We start from the raw sequence: 21,052 nt of genomic DNA, 5'->3' as shown, positions 1-21,052 counted from the left end.
AAATCTGGTGGACATTCATGAGAATTGCAGAGCTGTCATTATACGTATCAATGGTGACATCTTGTGGCCATTTATCAGAACTGCGGCGTTGGCTTTCCGATTAAAAAGAGAAACATCTTGTGGCTTTTTTATAAGAAGTGTAGTGTCATCATTACATACTTAAATGGTGACATCTTGTGGTCATTTAGGAGAAGTGCAGCGCCGTCATTATGTGTAGAAATAGTGACAGCATGTGGCTATTATTGAGAACTGCAGCGCCCTTATTACCTGTAAATAGTGACATCTATACAGGTAATACACCAGAGGTTCTGGATGTGAAGCCCCTTGCACATTACATGCGATTCCCATTTTTACACAATCCGATTTTTGATTCAGATTAAAAAAAGTACTGCATGCTGCTAGGTTGTTTTTTTAATCGGAATCAAAAATCGGATCATATAAAAAAAAAAATCGGAAACGCATGTAGTGTGCAAGAGGCCTAAGCTTGTCTATCAGGGATAATTATGTCAAATCCAGACCAGACTGGCAAAGACTGGCAGAGCTCCTATACAAAGGAATGCTAATCTGCATCCGACACCCACTGCACCACAAGAGCTTACGCTCTAATGCCTTCACCACACTCATGGCTCGATTGTCATCTCAGAAATGGCCCCTCCCTCAAATCTAAAGGCTGCCACACACCGTCCAGTTTTTTAAATATCTTTTCAATTCAAGAGTTAGAATCAGTTTTTCTTACTGATTTGACCAATGTACTACACACGTGTTCAGTTTTTCCAGAGATCCCAGCTCTGCCCACATTACCAGAGGCTCCTCCCCCTGCTGGATTCCGCTATCTCTCGGGGTCTCTGTGTACCCCCAGCTCTGCGCACCTCAGTAATATAGTTATAGCATTGCCTCCGTCCTCTGTCAGGCGGGACTGTGGAAGCTGTAAGATGATAACGAACACAAATGAACACAGACACATCTTATCCACAACACACATTTTATTCTGTGGCTTTTCTACATACAAGGCCCTCCGGCCGCCCCCAACACATCTCTCCACATCACACTGTCCAATGTTTGCCTGAAGCACCGAGTGGGCTTGTAGAGCGGCCACCGAACCCCTTACCAGTTCACAACATGACAGCCGCTTATCAGAAGCCGGACCAGCAACTTCCTGGCATGCTGACTCCTCCTCCCGCCTCATCCACTGCTATAAAAGATCACCTTATATAAGACAGAGATGTGAAAATCTCCCCCTAGTGGTCAGTGATGTGAAAACCATGAAACAAGGAATAAGTGTTTTACTACTGATGATATCACGTTTCTTAATCACTGAGATGGATTTACCCGGACTCTCCCAGGCTCTATCGAATAACCGGGACTGGATGTTGTCAAATCTGTCTGCAATTATGGGGCAGAGTGTTTAGGGCTGCTTGGCCCACCCCCCTCCCCACTAACATTTACTGTCAATGTCTGGGCCTGTAAATGCCAATGTTGCCAAGTTGTCACAGAAAGGTTATAGCAATTACCACCTGACCAAACAAAGTGAAGTTACATAACATCCCTTTCCTATATCTGTTACATAAGTAAAAACTATCATACAGTTCATGTACAGCCTGGGTCTCTACTTTGCTGAATACTCTCCCAGGATTCCAGAGCTAATGAGACAGTCTAATAAGTATACATCTAAGGTAATTATGAGTTTAATCAGCACATTACTTCTACTTGTAGTGCTATAGTTATGCTAACAAGGACTTCATTATGGTGCTTTTGGTGGTCTGGTGATTTTGGTGTTCCCATATTACCTGCCCCTTTCTTTCTCTATATAGCCGTTGTATATAAACACCACATGTGCGCTTTTAATAACTCCTTGGCACCCTCTCCAGCAGATGTCCACCCTCTGCATCTGCCTAGACTGCCTATGCCAACAAACGGCCCTGCGTGGCTGATCACAAAGGACTTCAGAAGTGAATTGATGGATGTGTGGTGGTAGCCGCATGCACCGTTATGCTGTGAGAACATTACGTGGCGGTTCTGAGAGGACAACTTGCATTTATCACAAATATATCTCACAGCAGGCGGCTACAATTACACAGCCACTATTTCACTAACCTCTCACCCCACTCTCTGATATGACCCACATGAGGGGTAAAAACTTTTGCCACCTAACATTAGACAATGTTCTTAAAAACCACCTCCTCAAAATCTAACGAGCCAGACAACTTGTGCTTCATCCAACACCAGAGATCGTCCCAGGCAGGCGAGGAGGCCATTAAATGTCTGCTAAGATGTCTCCAGTCTTGGAGAGATACCTCCACAGAGGAAGGTCCTCAGAGTGATATCGCTTGTCTGAGGGACAGGCATATCAGACTACAACCTGAGGAGTTCAGTTCTACATCACAGGTCACTGGGAAGTCCAATCTCCCACCCAAACTTGGACCGTGACTCCCCTACTCAGCTGGACGTAAGGCCATAGTGGATCCCTCAGACCATAAGGCTATAGTGGATCCCTCAGACCGTAAGGCTATAGTGGATCCCTCAGACCGTAAGGCTATAGTGGATCCCTCAGACCATAAGGTTATAGTGGATTCTTCAGACCAAATGTTTGCCCTCCCCTGGCTATGCGAGGTCTCCAGGGAAAAAGGAGACTTGACCTTGCTTGCAGAGGTCCTCAGCCCTCGGGGCAGGAAGGTGGCTTCTCTCTCTCGTGTGGGTCAGTTCGTGCCTCTGCCGGTTGGAGTTGGTGGTGAAGCGTTTGTCACAGTGGGAACAGGCGAAGGATTTGTTTCCGGTGTGGGTATTCTGGTGGGTGGCCAGCTGGGCATATTGCGTGAAGTGCTTTCCGCACTCCAGGCAGGCATACGGCTTCTCCCCGGTGTGGATCCGCTGGTGGATGGTGAGCTGGGACTTGCGGGTGAAACACTTGCCGCAGGACGGGCAGGAGAAAGGCCGCTCTCCGGTGTGAGTGCGCCGGTGGATCACCAGATTGAAGTTACTGGTGAAATATTTGTCGCATTCTGAGCAGGCAAACGGTTTGTGCGCTCCATGGTTCTGCTGGTGTACATCCAGCTGGGATTTACGCATGAACCTCAGACCGCACTCCGAGCAGGCGTACGGCTTCTCGCCATAGTGCGTTCTGGGGGGAATCTTCAGCGGTGATTTCTTCAGAAAGCTCCTCCCATTTATGGCACAGATCGGCTGGTGTTTCCCGGACTGTCCCTGCGACAAGCTGCTGCTGAAACCGAAGGCTTGGCCCATTGCAGGCGACAGGTGGTCCAGAACGTCTGCAGGGAAAGGGATGGTGTTCTCCACCAAAGAACTCGAGACCCCAGAAACCTGCAGCTCAGACTCAGAACTGGCGTAAGGATAATGGTCTACAGGTTCTCGAGATATGGAGTCCTCCATAAAATAGGGCAACGTACACAGAGGATGGTCCGCAGCCTCTCCTAGGTCAGTACCTGCCATGACTTGGTCTTCTGCCTTTATATCAGCAGACATGCACCAGGAGTAGTCCACAGGGGTCAGAGTGTGAATGTCCTTCACTGTCTCTTGAGGAGCATCTTCAGGTTCTACCTTGATCTGAGTCAGTGTGCATTGTGTATGTTCCATAGATGTAAAGAGGTCAGTGTGGGTGAGGTTTGACTTCTCATGGATGCTGGGCTCCTGCTGAAGATGTCCCGATGAAGGCCGAGGCTTAGACTGGTCTGTGTAGATGTTGCAGGCCTTGGGGTCCTCCTCCCAGTTGGAGGTTGACACCATGGGAGATGACCTTTTGTGACAGCCCAGCTCCAGGCTGTGCTCAGCTGAAGGCATAGACTCTAGAATGTCCTCCAAACCAAGTTTGTCATCATTGTCACCACTTAGCGATGAGTTCAGCCGAGGACTCTCTTCTGCTTCACTGAACTGACATTTACCTGTGGGGAGAACAGAGTGATATTTCCATCACAAGTGGGGTCTGTTGGGTCACATGCTGATTACAAATGTCTGTTGGGGACGGCATTGATGAGATCTCTCCTTGCTGATAATATAACACAACAACTTCCTAGGGGGTGGGGGTCAGCCTGGCAATGGGGAGGAGGCAGCAGTTGTGCAGAGCTGGAGACTTCTGCTTGGTACTCACAATGCAATTTCCCGTCAGATCGACGGGTCAAACTGATCATTTCTGACATATCGGTCCTGCTGTTGATCAATGACAGGACCGATTTTCAGATCAGTACTGCATAAAATTGATCCAGTTACTGATCAGGAGCAGATCGGACATGTTGGAAATTTTTGTTATGAATTGTTGATCTGAAGTGAAATTGCATCATGTGTACCTAGCATAAGACACGTAGAGATCTCACCAACAGAGTCAACCAATAGACACTTCAGATCATGTGCTACATACATGCTTACATCATATGACTCGGAGTAACCAGTGTGTGTGTGTGTGGGGGGGGGGGGGGACACTGCTCTCTTTCTACTTCATGATTCATGGAAACAGATGTATTGTTTATAGCCTGTGCTTTCACATGGGCTTATCTGCCATCTCTGCCATGGCAGTCATGTGACACAGGGGAGAGATCAGATTGCAACTTGTGATGAGACACAAATGAGGGGGAATTGGAGAGGCTAAACTCTCTAAATTCATACAGGGTGCATTTCTGTGTTTTCCTTCTGTCCTGTGCAAGAGTTCAGCTCCACTTTAACCACCCTGGCGGTAATCCCAAGCTGGGCTCGGGCTGATATTAAGGTGCAGCTCGCCTTGTTTTCTTGGATGTTGCGCGCGGTCAGTGAGACCCAGGCTTCTCTACCCCAACCTTCGGGATCCCTTACCCCCATCTTTTTTTCCGGGGATCCCGGCGGCCAATCAGGACGGCCAAGCGGCTGTGTGCGGCAAAAAAATTAAAGTGGCCATGGCAGAGATGGTGGATAAGCTCATTTGAAAGCACAGGATGATAACAATATAGCCATTTGGTTCCCAACTGCTTCTGAGCTAAGTGTGTCTGCAGATCTGCCTTACGGTTACCAAGTTTTGCTTAGATTTTGACTACTCTGCCTGGCGCCTGCACCAACCTCTGCCTGGATTTTGACTACTCTCTGCCTGCCGCCTGCACCGACCTCTGCCTGGATTTTGACTACTCTCTGCCTGCCGCCTGTACCGACCTCTGCCTGGATTTTGACTACTCTCTGCCTGCACCAACCTTTGCCTGGATTTTGACTACTCTCTGCCTGCCGCCTGCACCAACCTTTGCCTGGATTTTGACTACTCTCTGCCTGCTGCCTGCACCGACCTCTGCCTGGATTTTGACGACTCTCTGCCTGCCGCTTATACCGACCTCTGCCTGGATTTTGACGACTCTCTGCCTGCCTTATTTGTACAATGTTACATTTTTGTAGTTTATTGATACATTTAAGTCAAACATTTTGTGTTCCAATCTTTTATGTATGTGCAGAATGTCTACCAGGCTTTTATTCTGACATATTTTGGTGAGTTATGACTTAAAAGGAACCTTAACTGTAAAAAAAAAAAAAAAGAGTTTTACTTACCTGGGACATCTACCAGCCCCCTTGCAGCCATCCTGTGCCCTCGCAGTCACTCATGGCTTCTCTGGTCCCCCGCTGATCGCCAATTGGCGTTAGGCGGCCCTGGGGTTGCCGCCGCGGCCACGCCCGTTGGCATGGTGCGGTCTTAAAGGATACCACAACTGACATGTGGCATAATGAGATAGACATGGGTATGTACAGTGCCTAGCACACAAATAACTATGCTGTGTTCCTTTTTTTCTTTCTCTGCCTGAAAGAGGTAAATATCAGGTATGTAAGTGGCTGGCTCAGTCCTGACTCAGACAGGAAGTGACTACAGTGTGACCCTCACTGATAAGAAATTCCCCCTTTTTTATCTCTTTCTTGCTCTCAGAAGCCATTTTCTGCTAGGAAAGTGTTTTATAGTTGGAATTTCTTATCAGTGAAGGTCACACTGTAGTCACTTCCTGTCTGAGTCGAGACTGAGTCAGCCACTTACATACCTGATATTTACCTCTTTCAGGCAGCGAAAGAAAAAAAGGAACACAGCATAGTTATTTGTGTGCTAGGCACTGTACATACCCATGTCTATCTCATTATGCCACATGTCAGTTGTGGTATCCTTTAAGGCAGTTAACCTCCCTGGTGGTAAATTTCTGTCTGGATTTAAGAAGAATTTTAGGCCTCCAATTCTTAAAGGGAACCTTAACTGTAAAAAAAAATAAAAAAAAATGAGTTTTACTTACCTGGGGCATCTACCAGCCCCCTGCAGCCATCCTGTGCCCTCGCAGTCACTCATGGCTTCTCTGGTCCCCCGCTGCCAGCTAGTTTCATTTTTTTGCTGACTGGGAGTCCTGCTGGTGCAGGAAGCTATTGCAAACATCAACAAGTACATTTTTACGCGTTACGGGTGTAACAACCGTAACGCGTAAAAATGTAGTACTTGTTGATGTCTGCAATAGCTTCCTGAACCAGCAGGACTCCCAGTCAGCAAAAAAATGAAACTAGCTGGCAGCGGGGGACCAGAGAAGCCATGAGTGACTGCGAGGGCACAGGATGGCTGCAGGGGGCTGGTAGATGCCCCAGGTAAGTAAAACTCGTTTTTTTTTTACAGTTAAGGTTCCCTTTAAGAATTGGAGGCCTAAAATTCTTCTTAATTCCAGACAGAAATGCACCACCAGGGAGGTTAACTGCCTTAAGATCGCACCATGCCAACGGGCGTGGCCGCGGCGGCAACCCCAGGGCCGCCTAACGGCAATTGGCGATCAGATCCCGCTGTGTTATGCGGCCCTGCAGCTTGGCCTTAAAGCTGCAGTGGCCAATTAAACAAAAAATAGCCTGGTCTTTAGGGAGGTTTAGCACTGTGGTCCTGAATTGGTTAAGCCACCAACAAGCAAGAAAATGCTCAGATTATTTTGACAGTACCTCTTCACCTCCTTTTTGTCACTTTTTCAGTTGCTGAGTGCTGAAAAGCAATTGTAAACAGGAGATGAATATTATCTCCCAGTAGAAAATGTAATAGAAAGTGAATTGGATAATGTCCCCATGTCTGTGGACATCGGGCCTGATCTTATTTACACCACTGCCACTAGCTTGATGCAATACAAAGCAATGAGAATGTCACCTGCATACAGGGCCGGCCCACCCATGAGGCGGGGTGAAACTTTTGCCTCAGACGGTACTTCTGGGGGGGCGGCACCCGCCCGTCCATGTGTGTGGGGGGCCGCCCGAGCTGGAGGGGATAGCGGGCAGGAAGGGGGTATTGGGCCTAGCGGCGGGGAGGGGGGTCGGACCCCCCCTCCCTCGCCTGGGTCCCCCGTCCTCCGCTCCCCTTCAGCTTTAAAAAGGTCCGTGCTGTGGCTGCAGCTATTCGTAAGAGGCAACGGGCGGGGATTACTCACCTCTTCCTCGTTCCAGGCCAGCGTGCGCTCCACTGACGTCACTTCCTGCGGCGTAGCAGGAAGTGACGTCAGTGGAGCGCACGCTGGCCTGGAACGAGGAAGAGGTGAGTAATCCCCGCCCGTTGCCTCTTACGAATAGCTGCAGCCACAGCACGGACCTTTTTAAAGCTGGAGGGGAGCGGAGGACGGGGGACCCAGGCGAGGGAGGGGGGGGTCCGACCCCCCTCCCCGCCGCTAGGCCCAATACCCCCTTCCTGCCCGCTATCCCCTCCAGCTCGGGCGGCCCCCCACAACAACGGCTTGGGGGGGACTTCTTTAAAAATTGCCTCAGGCGGCAAAAAGTCTAGGGCCGGGCCTGCCTGCATACTGCCCCCTCCGTACTTCCCCCACCCATGACGGAGCACTCTGTACAAGGAATAAAAACAAGGAACACCAAGAGCCCCAATAGTGTAATATGTACTGGTAAATGGTTACTAGATAGAGTAAATATTAATACTCACAAACCAGGGTTACCATTAGGCAACCACTGTAAAGGCAGGTGGGGAGATTTTCCTGACCCCACTCAGGAATAAGAAGTCGCTCTCTGTAGATGAGAAAAAGGGGGTTCAACCCTCCACCCAGGGTGGACTCAATATTATGCAGGAGAACAGAGGCGCCAAAAGGATAAAAGGAAGCTAAATGAGCTTAAAAAACAAATTCTTGGTAAATAGAGGAGGTAGTGGTGGACTTACCTCCTCCAAGTAGACACACAACGACTGTAGTAAACACAGTCAATATATTTTATTTATGAACTCCAAATATGCAACGCGTTTCGCAGGTTTGATCCCGCTTCATCAGGGAATAACAGGGAGCAATAGCATATGTGGTCAGTAGAAGAGCCAGGCACCTCTGTGAGGCTATGACCTATTTGGCACAGAGGTGCCTGGCTCTTCTACTGACCACTTATGCTATTGCTCTCTGTTATTCCCTGATGAAGCGGGATCAAACCTGCGAAACGCGTTGCATATTTGGAGTTCATAAATAAAATATATTGACTGTGTTTACTACAGTCGTTGTGTGTCTACTTGGAGGAGGTAAGTCCACCACTACCTCCTCTATTTACCAAGAATTTGTTTTTTAAGCTCATTTAGCTTCCTTTTATCCTTTTGGCACCTCTGTTCTCCTGCATAATCCATACAAGGAATGGGCATCCCTAATCCATGCCCAATCCAGATGTAGATAAAATATCAATTAGGAATGCCACGGCTCTTCTGCACTTTGCTACTGTCAGTGAAAGCAGCTCTCAGTACTGGAGAATTGTTTTTGTCTTTGTGAATGTTACACTTTCATAGCTTATAGTTCAGCTGTACTTTGTCTGCATAGGCAATCTTGGTATTGTTTTGTTCAGGATAGATAGGGCTTTTATTTCTATTGTTAAACATTTCAAGGGAACCTGAAGTGAGGGGGCTATAGAGGCTGACATATTTCTTTCCTTTTAAACAATGCCAGTTGCCCGGCAGCCCTGCTAATCTTGTGCCTTCATAACTTCCAGCTATAGCCCCTGAACAAGCATGCAGCAGATAAGATGCTCTGACTGAAGTGTGACTGTATTAGCTGCATGCTCGTTTCAGGTGTGTGATTCAGACACTATTGCAGCCAAAGAGATCAGCAGGGCTGCCGGGCAACTGGTATTGTTTAACCTCTCTGGCGGGAATAACGAGCGTAGCTCTGGCTAGCCGCAGAGATGTCGCAAACATCAGATTGATTTTAGGTTTGCAAATTTCTAATGCGAATTTCCTTAAAAGGGCGCAAACTGGCTGTTCGCAACGGGCTCCATAGACTTATATGGCAGGCGAACAGCTGCCGACTTTAACCGTTAATAGCAAAAAACCCTTATTTGCTAGAAAAAAAAAATCTAATTTGCAGGGTATATAGAGGGGACAGTGGGTAGAAAAGGGATAAAAACATTTTCAAAAAGTCCTTATCGTTTTTTTTAGAAAATCGAGTGATTCAGAGCCTCGGAGGACAGGAAGGAGAACGGCTACTGATTTCAGGATCCCCTGGGTGGTGAGTAACAGCACCCGCTGCGAGCTATACTACTGCCAGTGGGCACCTGGGTGGTGAGTAAAAGCGCCTGCTGCGAGCTATACTACTGCCAGTGGGCACCTGGGTGGTGAGTAACAGCACCCGCTGCGAGCTATACTACTGCCAGTGGGCACCTGGGTGGTGAGTAACAGCACCCGCTGCGAGCTATACTACTGCCAGTGGGCACCTGGGTGGTGAGTAACAGCACCCGCTGCGAGCTATACTACTGCCAGTGGGCACCTGGGTGGTGAGTAAAAGCGCCTGCTGCGAGCTATACTACTGCCAGTGGGCACCTGGGTGGTGAGTAAAAGCGCCTGCTGCGAGCTATACTACTGCCAGTGGGCAGTATTCGGCCAACATTGGGCTATTTGCGTTGAACACAAATGTTTTTTTTTTTTCATTTTTAAATTCACATTCACATTTTTTACATTGAAGTCAATAGCCGCTAACTATAGCAGTTAACAGCAAATCCCCTGTACATGCTAGAAACACCGTCTGCATTTGCAAAGGGGGACAGTGGGTACAAGAGGAAACTTTTTTTTTTTTTTCAAAAAGACCTTATAGTTTTTGAGAAAATCGATTTTAAAGTTTCATAGGAAAAAAAGTATACATTGAAATGCGGTAAATGACAGATAATGTAGCAAACCTAACGGTAGTGTTAATTTACCAATATAACAAAAGAAAGAGCAATGAATTTCATGATGGAGTTTACAACGGAACCGCACGCAGTGCATACGGACCCCCTGGAGACCCCTCCAGAGTCACAACGCTTTGGCCAGGGATCGCTATACAGCTGCAATATGGCTGTATAAAGATTCCTGGCATCTTTTCCCATTTTTGGAAACTTTTTTTTTTTAAGTTTTGAAAAAAGTTCCCACACTCTGAACATTAAAAAAAAAAAAAAAGTTTCCAAAAATAGGTAATGATGCCAGGAATCTGTATACAGCCATATTGCATCCGTATAGCGATCCCTGGCCAAAGCGTCGCGGCTCCGGAGGGGTTTCCGGGGGGGGGGGGGGGCATATGCACTGCGTATGGACCCCCTAGAAACCTCGTCAGGAAATCCATTGCTCTTTCTTTTGATATATGTAAATTTACACTACCGTTAGGTTTGCTACATTATCTGTCATGTACCGGTTTTTCCTCTTATCCCCGCTGTCCCCCTCCACATGCCCTGCAAACTGCAGATGGTGTTTCTAGCATGTAGGGGACTATGCTATTAACCGCTAAAGTTAGCGGCTATTGACTTTAATGTAAAAAATGCAAACGCAAATTTTTTTTTAAAAAATCGTGTTCAACCCGAACAGTCCAATGTTCACCGAATACTGCGCGCTGGCGAGCCGCTGAGAGCTCAATTCATAGTATAGCTCACAGCAGGTGCTTTCATTCACCTCCCGGGAGATTCCGACGTCGGGAGCCGTTCTCCATCCTGTCCTCATGATTTTCTAAAAAACTACAATGTCTTTTTGAAAATGTTTTTTTTCCTCTTCTTTCCACGTTCCCCCTCCAAATTTGATTTTTCGTGCACTTTTCTGGAAATTCGCCAACCCCAAATCTGATGTTTGCGACATCTCTACGGCTAGCCCGAGCTACACTCGTTATTTCCCGCCAGAGAGGTTAAACAATACCAGTTGCCTGGCAGCCCTGCTGATCTCTTTGGCTGCAGAAGTGTCTGAATCACACACCTGAACGAGCATGCAGGTAATCCAGTCACACTTCAGTCAGAGCACCTGATCTGCATGCTTGTTCAGGGGCTATGGCTGAATGTTTTGGAGGCACAAGATCACCAGGGCTGCCGGGCAACTGGCATTGTTTAAAAGGGAAAGAAATATGTCAGCCTCCATATCTCTCTCATGTCAGGTCCCCTTTAAATATTTAACAATAGAAAAAAAAGCCCTATCTGCCTGTGTACCCACTGCCCCCCTCCACATATCCTGCACATTTGGTGTTTCTAGCATATAAGGGGGCTTTGCTAATAACCGCTAAAGTCGGCAGCTATTGACTTTAAGGAAAAAAATGCGAACGCAAAACAAATCACGTGGAAAGCAGCCAGCACTTCCCGTGTGACACAAATGACACGCAGAGGATCCCGCGGACTTCTGGGTAAATTAACCCTCCGTCGCCCACGGTCAACAGTGGGAGGCCTCTGCGCGGTGTAGGTGACTACAGAAGGGAATGGAATCCCTGCCTACTAACAGTGGGAGGCCTCTGCGCGGTGTAGGTGACTACGGAAGGGAATGGAATCCCTGCCTACTAACAGTGGGAGGCCTCTGCGTGGTGTAGGTGACTACAGAAGGGAATGGAATCCCTGCCTACTAACAGTGGGAGGCCTCTGCACGGTGTAGGTGACTACGGAAGGGAATGGAATCCCTGCCTACTAACAGTGGGAGGCCTCTGCACGGTGTAGGTGACTACGGAAGGGAATGGAATCCCTGCCTACTAACAGTGGGAGGCCTCTGCACGGTGTAGGTGACTACGGAAGGGTATGGAATCCCTGCCTACTAACAGTGGGAGGCCTCTGCACGGTGTAGGTGACTACGGAAGGGAATGGAATCCCTGCCTACTAACAGTGGGAGGCCTCTGCACGGTGTAGGTGACTACGGAAGGGAATGGAATCCCTGCCTACTAACAGTGGGAGGCCTCTGCACGGTGTAGGTGACTACAGAAGGGAATGGAATCCCTGCCTACTAACAGTGGGAGGCCTCTGCACGGTGTAGGTGACTACGGAAGGGAATGGAATCCCTGCCTACTAACAGTGGGAGGCCTCTGCGCGGTGTAGGTGACTACGGAAGGGAATGGAATCCCTGCCTACTAACAGTGGGAGGCCTCTGCGCGGTGTAGGTGACTACGGAAGGGAATGGAATCCCTGCCTACTAACAGTGGGAGGCCTCTGCACGGTGTAGGTGACTACGGAAGGGAATGGAATCCCTGCCTACTAACAGTGGGAGGCCTCTGCACGGTGTAGGTGACTACGGAAGGGAATGGAATCCCTGCCTACTAACAGTGGGAGGCCTCTGCGCGGTGTAGGTGACTACGGAAGGGAATGGAATCCCTGCCTACTAACAGTGGGAGGCCTCTGCGCGGTGTAGGTGACTACAGAAGGGAATGGAATCCCTGCCTACTAACAGTGGGAGGCCTCTGCGTGGTGTAGGTGACTACGGAAGGGAATGGAATCCCTACCTACTAACAGTGGGAGGCCTCTGCGTGGTGTAGGTGACTACGGAAGGGAATGGAATCCCTGCCTACTAACAGTGGGAGGCCTCTGCGCGGTGTAGGTGACTACAGAAGGGAATGGAATCCCTGCCTACTAACAGTGGGAGGCCTCTGCGCGGTGTAGGTGACTACAGAAGGGAATGGAATCCCTGCCTACTAACAGTGGGAGGCCTCTGCGCGGTGTAGGTGACTACGGAAGGGAATGGATTCTTTTGTACGAAAACCCCGGCTTTTACCTTAGCTGTGGGGATAGCAGTGGTGCCTGGATGACTGGTTTGTATGAAAGCATTTGCGAGTGTGCAAAGGGTTAAATGACTCAGCTCAGCGCTGGGCAGACCACGGCGTGTGGGCCGAATTCAGCCCGAGCATGCTTGAATTCCATCCCGCCAACAGGCAGCCGGATCCCTCCCCTCCCTCCCAGCAGAGTCGCGCGCGGGCGGTAACAGGGGGTTACACTCACCTGATCCAGTGGTGTCCTCTCTCCTTTTCAAAAGCGGGGTGATGCCCTTTAAACTAGTGGGACCATCATGAGGGGATCTCTGCCATTCCTCTGCTGCACTGCCTGGTTCACACACCCTTCCTGGGCTAAGTATCTCCTTTTCAGCACATTTCCATGCGTCTTATACACTTTACCTATACAGGCTGCTCCTAGGTTGCTTGGTTATTGCAGTTTGCACATATTTATTGCACTAATTTTGCATTTGCCCTTTGAATCATAGCTTTTTGTCATTATATGCACATGTATTTGTATATGTAAGGTCATTGCACTACATATTTTATAACTTGACTGAACCCAGGTTCATCCACCTGTGGGCTCTATTTTGATTCCCATTTGGTTGGAGTGGTTGGAGTACATATATACACTCACCTAAAGGATTAATAGGAACACCTGTTCAATTTCTCATTAATGCAGTTATCTAATCAACCAATCACATGGCAGTTGCTTCAATGCATTTAGGGGTGTGGTCCTGGTCAAGACAATCTCCTGAACTCCAAACTGAATGTCAGAATGGGAAAGAAAGGTGATTTAAGCAATTCTGAGCGGGGCATGGTTGTTGGTGCCAGACGGGCCAGTTTGAGTAGTTCACAATCTGCTCAGTTACTGGGATTTCTACACACAACCATTTCTAGAGTTTACGAAGAATGATGTGAAAAAGGGAAAAACATCCAGTGTGCGGCAGTCCTGTGGGGGAAAATGCCTTGTTGATGCTAGAGGTCAGAGGAGAATGGGCCGACTGATTCAAGCTGATAGAAGAGCAACATTGACTAACATAACCACTCGTTACAACCGAGGTATGGAGCAAAGCATTTGTGAAGCCACAACACGCACAACCTTGAGGCGGATGGGCTACAACAGCAGAAGACCCCACCGGGTACCACTCATCTCCACCACAAATTAGAAATAGAGGGTACAATTTGCACAAGCTCACTAAGATTGGACAGTTGAAGACTGAAAAAATGTTGCCTGATCTGATGAGTCTCGATAGAGTCAGAATTTGGTGTAAACAGAATGAGAACATGGATCCATCATGCCTTGTTACCACTGTGCAGGCTGGTGGTGGTGGTGTAATGGTGTGGGGGATGTTTTCTTGGCACACTTTAGGCCCTTTAGTGCCAATTGGGCATCGTTTAAATGCCACGGGCTACCTGGCATTGTTTCTGACCATGTCCATCCCTTCATGACCACCATGTACCCATCCTCTGATGGCTGCTTCCAGCAGGATAATGCACCATGTCACTTGAATCATTTCAAATTGGTTTCTTGAACATGACAATGAGGTCACTGTACTAAAATGGCCCCCACAGTCACCAGATCTCAACCCAATAGAGCATCTTTGGGATGTGATGGAACGGGAGCTTCCTGCCCTGGATGTGCATCTCACAAATCCCCAACAACTGCAAGATGCTATCCTATCAATATGGGCCAACATTTCTAAAGAATGCTTTCAGCACCTTGTTGAATCAATGCCACGTAGAATTAAGGCAGTTCTGAAGGCGAAAGGGGGTCAAACACTGTATTAGTATGGTGTTCCTAATAATCCTGTAGGTGAGTGTATATATGCATACATTTTATTGTATAACATATTTTGGGTGTGTATTTGATATCTAATGATTATATGCTTTTGTACAGGCAGGATTGTTTGCAGCAGAGTATTTCAGGATTATGCGGCCTGTTTTAATTGGTTTTAATTTTGAACTCTCACAAGTGTCATTATGTGTTATATAATTTTTGGAATAAAGATGACTTATTATATACATCTCTGATATCCTTCAGTGCTGCTGTTACATATGGGTTTTCTTTCCTAGCTTTTGCATTTCGTTTTTGACCCTAGCACACTCAATTATATTGCCAGTGTTGCGGACATCTCTTTTTGCATGTGGCACCCTGTTGCCACGGAGATGCGACGCTGGAATCGGCGATCAGGTGAGTGTTAAGTAACCCCCGGTTACCGCCTGGGGAGGGAGGGAGGAGAGGAGAAATGTAAGGAATGTGGTCCACAGCATGCACCCCAGGCCATGCAAAGTTTGTCCAGCCCTGACTTAGCTGTTTTTGTTGGCCACACCCTCTTTAGCACCTCCCTTATAATTGATTTAAATGTCCTAACTTGAGAAGATGAGCCTGAATCTATGTTTTATTTCCTTGTAGCTAGACCTGGCTGAAGGGGAGGAGCTTATGTTTAAGGCGGTACACAAGACTCAGCACAGCGCTTCCTCTGTGGATGGTCAGGAGGCTTCCTGGACCTCTCTAGGAGTCTACAATAAGAACACTGTAGTTATTGTTTCATGAACTAGATCTATGATGCCGATGTAAAATGAACAGAGGCTCAGCTGGGAGATGTTGAGTCAGTTTTTATGCAGTGACATCTTCATGGATAGAACCAGGGGGCAGTGTCATCAGTGAAGACCAATCGTTTCACATTCATAACATCATCTGTAAATGGCCCCTAAAGGTTGGATTTCGTGTGAGAAGACCGGTCCTAGATCTCTTCCAGAGAGCCCCCAACCAGTTCCACCATCATCTCCAGCCAGACATGAACCCTCCAGCCTGGCTTCCTAACAAACCACAATAAAGTCCCATAAATGTATGACGGCATTAATAACTTGCTGCACATCTTACCGAGCGGTCCCAGCATCTGGGGTGCCTCCATTGACGGAGTCTCTAGGCTTCTGGTTCCCCCTAAATCGGATAACTTTTCAACAGACAAGGAGACAATCAAGTCCTCCTCACCAGAAGAAACCTGAGGAACACACAAGAGACAACATGAAGGCCCAGTGATTGGTTCAGATCTCCCCCCCTACACACACATGCACGCATACATACACAAACACGCACGCATGTATACATACACACACATGCACACATACACACACACACAAACACGCACATACATACACATACACGCACGCACTCACATACATACATTCACACATGCACATACACGCACATACATACATACATACATACACACACACAGACTACTTACCTCCTCCTTTCTAGTGGGAACGAGTGTTTCTTTTTCATCGTGACTCTTCTGGTCCCCGTGTTCTACTATGGAGGAGCCCCGAACAGCCGGCAGGAGAGAGGACATCTGCTTCAGGTTCATGTCTGAAAGAACTTCCCCCGATTTCCTCATAACTATACAATCCTGTGTAGATAACAGTGACGTCATATAACCCCAGAATCCTCCTCATCTCTCTGATGGCTCACCTGACCTCCCAGAATCCACCCTCACCTCTCTGGTCACCTGTGTGTTATATTACTAGAGATAAGAGATGTCATGTGACCTCCCAGAATCCCCCTCACCTCTCCGGTTACCAGTGTGTTATATTACTAGAGATAAGAGTGATGTCATGTGACCTCCCAGAATCCCCCTCACCTCTCCGGTCAACTGTGTGTTATATTACTAGAGTGTCATGTGACCTCCCAGAATCCCCCTCACCTCTCCAGTCACCTGTGTGTTATATTACTGGAGATAATAGTGATGTCATGTGACCTCCCAGAATTCCCCTCACCTCTCTGGTCACCTGTGTGTTATATTACTAGAGATAAGTGATGTCATGTGACCTCCCAGAATCCTCCTCACCTCTCTGGTCACCTGTGTTATATTACTAGAGATAAGAGTGATGTCATGTGACCTCCCAGAACCCCCCTCACCTCTCCGGTCACCTGTGTGTTATATTACTAGAGATAAGAGTGATGTCATCTGACCTCCCAGAATCCCCTCACCTCTCCAGTCAGCTGTGTGTTATATTACTAGAGATAAGAGTGATGTCATGTGACCTCCCAGAATCCTCCTCACCTCTCCAGTCACCTGTGTTATATTACTAGAGATAAGAGTGATGTCATGTGACCTCCCAGAATCCCCCTCACCTCTCCGGTCAACTGTGTGTTATATTACTAGAGATAAGAGTGATGTCATGTGACCTCCCAGAACCCCCCTCACTTATCCAGTCACCTGTGTTATATTACTAGAGATAAGAGTGATGTCATGTGACCTCCCAGAATCCCCCTCACCTCTCCAGTCACCTGTGTGTTATATTACTAGAGATAAGAGTGATGTCATGTGACCTCCCAGAATCCCCCTCACCTCTCCAGTCACCTGTGTGTTATATTACTAGAGATAAGAGTGATGTCATGTGACCTCCCAGAATCCCCCTCACCTCTCTGGTCACCTGTGTGTTATATTACTAGAGATAAGAGTGACGTCACGTGACCTCCCAGAATCCCCCTCACCTCTCTGGTCACCTGTGTGTTATATAACTAGAGATAAGAGCGATGTCATGTGACCTCCCAGAATCCCCCTCACCTCTCCAGTCACCTGTGTTATATTACTAGAGATAAGAGTGATGTCATGTGACCTCCCAGAATCCTCCTCACCTCTCCGGTCACCTGTGTGTTATATTACTAGAGATAAGAGTGATGTCATGTGACCTCCCAGAATCCTCCTCACCTCTCCAGTCACCTGTCATGTGACCTCCCAGAATCCTCCTCACCTCTCTAGTCACCTGTGTGTTATATTACTAGAGATAAGAGTGATGTCATGTGACCTCCCAGAATCCCCCTCACCTCTCCAGTCACCTGTGTGTTATATTACTAGAGATAAGAGTGATGTCATGTGACCTCCCAGAATCCCCCTCACCTCTCTAGTCACCTGTGTGTTATATTACTAGAGATAAGAGTGATGTCATGTGACCTCCCAGAATCCCCCTCACCTCTCCAGACACCTGTGTGTTATATTACTAGAGATAAGAGTGATGTCATATGACCTCCCAGAATCCCCCTCACCTCTCTGGTCACCTGTGTGTTATATAACTAGAGATAAGAGCGACGTCATGTGACCTCCCAGAATCCCCCTCACCTCTCCAGTCACCTGTGTTATATTACTAGAGATAAGAGTGATGTCATGTGACCTCCCAGAATCCTCCTCACCTCTCCAGTCACCTGTGTTATATTACTAGAGATAAGAGTGATGTCATGTGACCTCCCAGAATCCCCCTCACCTCTCTAGTCACCTGTGTGTTATATTACTAGAGATAAGAGTGATGTCATGTGACCTCACAGAATCCTCCTCACCTCTCCAGTCACCTGTGTGTTATATTACTAGAGATAAGAGTGATGTCATGTGACCTCACAGAATCCTCCTCACCTCTCCGGTCAGCAGGTAGATGATCTGCAGGGTAAGTTGTAATATCTTCTCAGTCATGGCATTCCCATCCATGTTGTGGTGGTTGGAGATTATCTGGATGGGGGAAGAAGAGAGAGCTCTGTAGTGTCGTCAGGCTGGATAAGAAGTAATAACAGACATAAGACTGGTTCTGATCACCTCACATGTGATATGACAATGATATTATAATGAGGGAGCCAATATCACTCGGAAGTAAAGACTTCCCTCTGCTGGACAGAAGTGCAGATAGTGTAACCAGAGGACAAGAAGGGCTCCAAGTCATGTGACTGATGTGATCTAACCCTGTGACCTGAAGACAGTCCTGGGTTCTCTGCGGGGGATAGGGGGAGACATTCCAGGGGTCCTCTGCGGGAGGTGGGGGGGAGGATAGTCCTGGGTAATCTGCAGGAGGTGGGGGGGGGGGGTTAATATAGTTCCAGGTCCTCTGTGGGGGGTGGGGGTTAATATAGTCCCGGGTCCTCTGTGGGGGGAGGGGGGTAAGATAGTCCCGGGTCCTCTGCGGGAGGTGGGGGGGGGAAGATAGTCCCGGGTCCTCTGCAGGGGGTGGGGGGAGACAGTCCTGGGTCCTCTGCTGGGGGTGGGGGAGACAGTCCTGGGTCCTCTCCGGGGGGTGGGGGAGACAGTCCTGGGTCATCTGCGGGGGGTGGGGGAGACAGTCCCGGGTCCTCTGCGGAGGATGGGGGGAGACATTCCAGGGGTCCTCTGCGGGGGTGGGGGGGGGGGGGGAATATAGTCCTGGGTCCTCTGCAGGAGGTGGGGGACATAGTCCCGGGTCCTCTGTGGGGGGTGGGGGTTAATATAGTCCCGGGTCCTCTGTGGGGGGAGGGGGGAGACAGTCCCGGGGCCTCTGCTGGGGGAGACAGTCCCGGGTCCTCTCCGGGGGGTGGGGAGACAGTCCCGGGTCCTCTGCGGGGGGTGGGGGAGACAGTCCTGGGTCATCTGCGGGGGGAGGGGGGAGACAGTCCTGGGTCCTCTGTGGGGGGAGAGGGGAGACAGTCCTGGGTCCTCTGCTGGGGGGAGACAGTCCTGGGTCCTCTGCTGGGGGTGGGGGGAGACAGTTCTGGGTCCGCTGCGGGGGTAGACAGTCCTGGGTCCTCTGCGGGGGGTGGCAGTGTTGCCAACTCATCCCTTTAATTACTGACACATCTAAGTTATACAGGTTCTCAAGCTTTTTGCACATAATTAGTGCCTTAACTGCATCTACGTAGCCACAAAACCTGCATAATTCATATGTGTCAGTAATTAAAGGGATGAGTTGACAACACTGGGGGGTGGGGGAGACGGTCCGGGGTCCGCTGCGGGGGTAGACAGTTCTGGCTCCTCTGTAGGGGGTGGGGAAGACTGTCCCGGGTCCTCTGCGGGGGGTTGGGGAGACGGTCCCGGGTCCTCTGCGGGGGGTTGGGGAGACGGTCCCGGGTCCTCTGCAGGGTGAGGGGGGAGACAGTCCAGGGTCCTCTCATACTCCTTGGATCGCTGAGCCTTAGTTTCCATTTTTCATGGTGCATACCGAGGGGGAGAGAGACACACAGAGAGAGATAGACAGATACTGAGCATGGACATCTGGGGGCGGGGACACGGCTTTTGATACTGCTGTGATGTCATACCTATGATGTCATGTAACAGCACAAAGCAGTAATGCCCAGTGACTCCTCCTGTTATTATTCTCTTGTCTCTTGTGTCTACCATTATTAATATAATGCATTGCTGGTTACAGGGCTTGGAGGATGATGATCCTCCCCCCATCACCCTGTCTCTATACACCGGGCACAGAGGGGGGTGAGGGGAACCTCCTGTATTTCGGCTCCCCCCAGTCACTCACCTCACCAGATGCCTCCTTCCCCGCCACTTCCGGTTATGCGGTTCACCTGCGTCTCAGCCTCTGCCGCTACCACTTCCGGGTTTTGCGTTCCAGCTTTTCTCCAACTACTATGCCTACCACTTCCGGGTTCTTTGTTCAGTGAATTGCCTGCACAGGCGATGGTTTGCGTTCCAGAGACCGGAAGTGACTGCAGAGGGCGGGGCTGGCGGCAGCCGAGAGCTCTAATAGTTTAATTATGCCCCCTGCCAGTTCTGGTGTGTCTGGTGACTGATGTGCAGATATGAGGACATCCTGGTATTATTAGGGGGTGTGCAGATGGGGGGGTCACATGATGCTTGTGTGTCAGTTGCACCTCCTGTTGCCAGGTAACCACTATGAAGGTCCAGGACACGCCCTCTCATGTCATCCATTGTGGAGGTTATGGCAGCACCCCTCTCCCAGTATCAGGAGTGAGGCTCAGGCACATGTATTGGGGTCTGGTTAGTATAGAGGAGGCCAGACTTAGGGTTGCCACCTCACCTCTTTAAACACCAACACATCTAAGTTATACAGGTTCTGGGGCTACTCAAACATAATCAGTGCCTAAACTGCATCTAACTAGCCACAAGGCATGTATAATTCATATGTGTTGGTATTTATAGGGATGAGGTGGCAACTCTGCCACTAGGTGACCTCTGTGCTGCTGCTTCTACCAGTCATTTCACAGGGAACTTGTTTCCATGGCAGCCCTGACACTTGCCCTCCCTTCTTATGCCCTCTGTGTGCCTTCCCCCCTCCCCAGACACCCTTCCCTGACAATCCTCCCTCCACCATATCCCCCTCTCTAGACACTGCTCCCTCCACCTCATTACCCCTTCCCTGACAATCCTCCCTCCACCATA

The 21,052-nt window shown here is 48.9% G+C and overlaps 2 protein-coding genes across 3 annotated transcripts in view; one reads left to right on the top strand and one right to left on the bottom strand.

The window, feature by feature from the left end:
• Window positions 1-965: 965 nt before the first annotated feature.
• Window positions 966-20,270, bottom strand: LOC137535581 (zinc finger protein 180-like). Of its 2 annotated transcripts, XM_068257432.1 has the most exons (5): window positions 20,172-20,270; window positions 18,314-18,406; window positions 16,151-16,312; window positions 15,784-15,904; window positions 966-3,896 (listed from the first exon to the last, which is right to left on the bottom strand). In XM_068257432.1, exons 2-5 carry the CDS (start codon window positions 18,383-18,385, stop codon window positions 2,602-2,604), a joined length of 1,650 nt encoding a protein of 549 aa, XP_068113533.1. In that variant the 5' UTR covers window positions 18,386-18,406; window positions 20,172-20,270; the 3' UTR covers window positions 966-2,601. The 2 variants fall into 2 exon arrangements, with proteins under 2 accessions (XP_068113533.1, XP_068113534.1); XM_068257433.1 differs by lacking the exon at window positions 20,172-20,270 and having other exon boundaries at window positions 16,151-16,281; window positions 18,314-18,398.
• A 109-nt stretch (window positions 20,271-20,379) lies between these two features.
• Window positions 20,380-21,052, top strand: part of LOC137535584 (oocyte zinc finger protein XlCOF8.4-like) — a 33,113-nt gene continuing 32,440 nt past the window's right edge. Inside the window, exon 1 of the mRNA XM_068257436.1 lies at window positions 20,380-20,465. The gene's annotated coding sequence lies outside the window, so the exon portion shown is untranslated. The remainder of the gene's footprint in view (window positions 20,466-21,052) is intronic.

The sequence above is a fragment of the Hyperolius riggenbachi genome, chromosome 10 (assembly GCF_040937935.1).
Source record: "Hyperolius riggenbachi isolate aHypRig1 chromosome 10, aHypRig1.pri, whole genome shotgun sequence".
Taxonomy (NCBI): Eukaryota; Metazoa; Chordata; class Amphibia; order Anura; family Hyperoliidae; genus Hyperolius; species Hyperolius riggenbachi.
The sequence above is the reverse complement of the archived record's forward strand: the minus strand, read 5'-3'. Positions and strand labels throughout refer to the sequence as shown.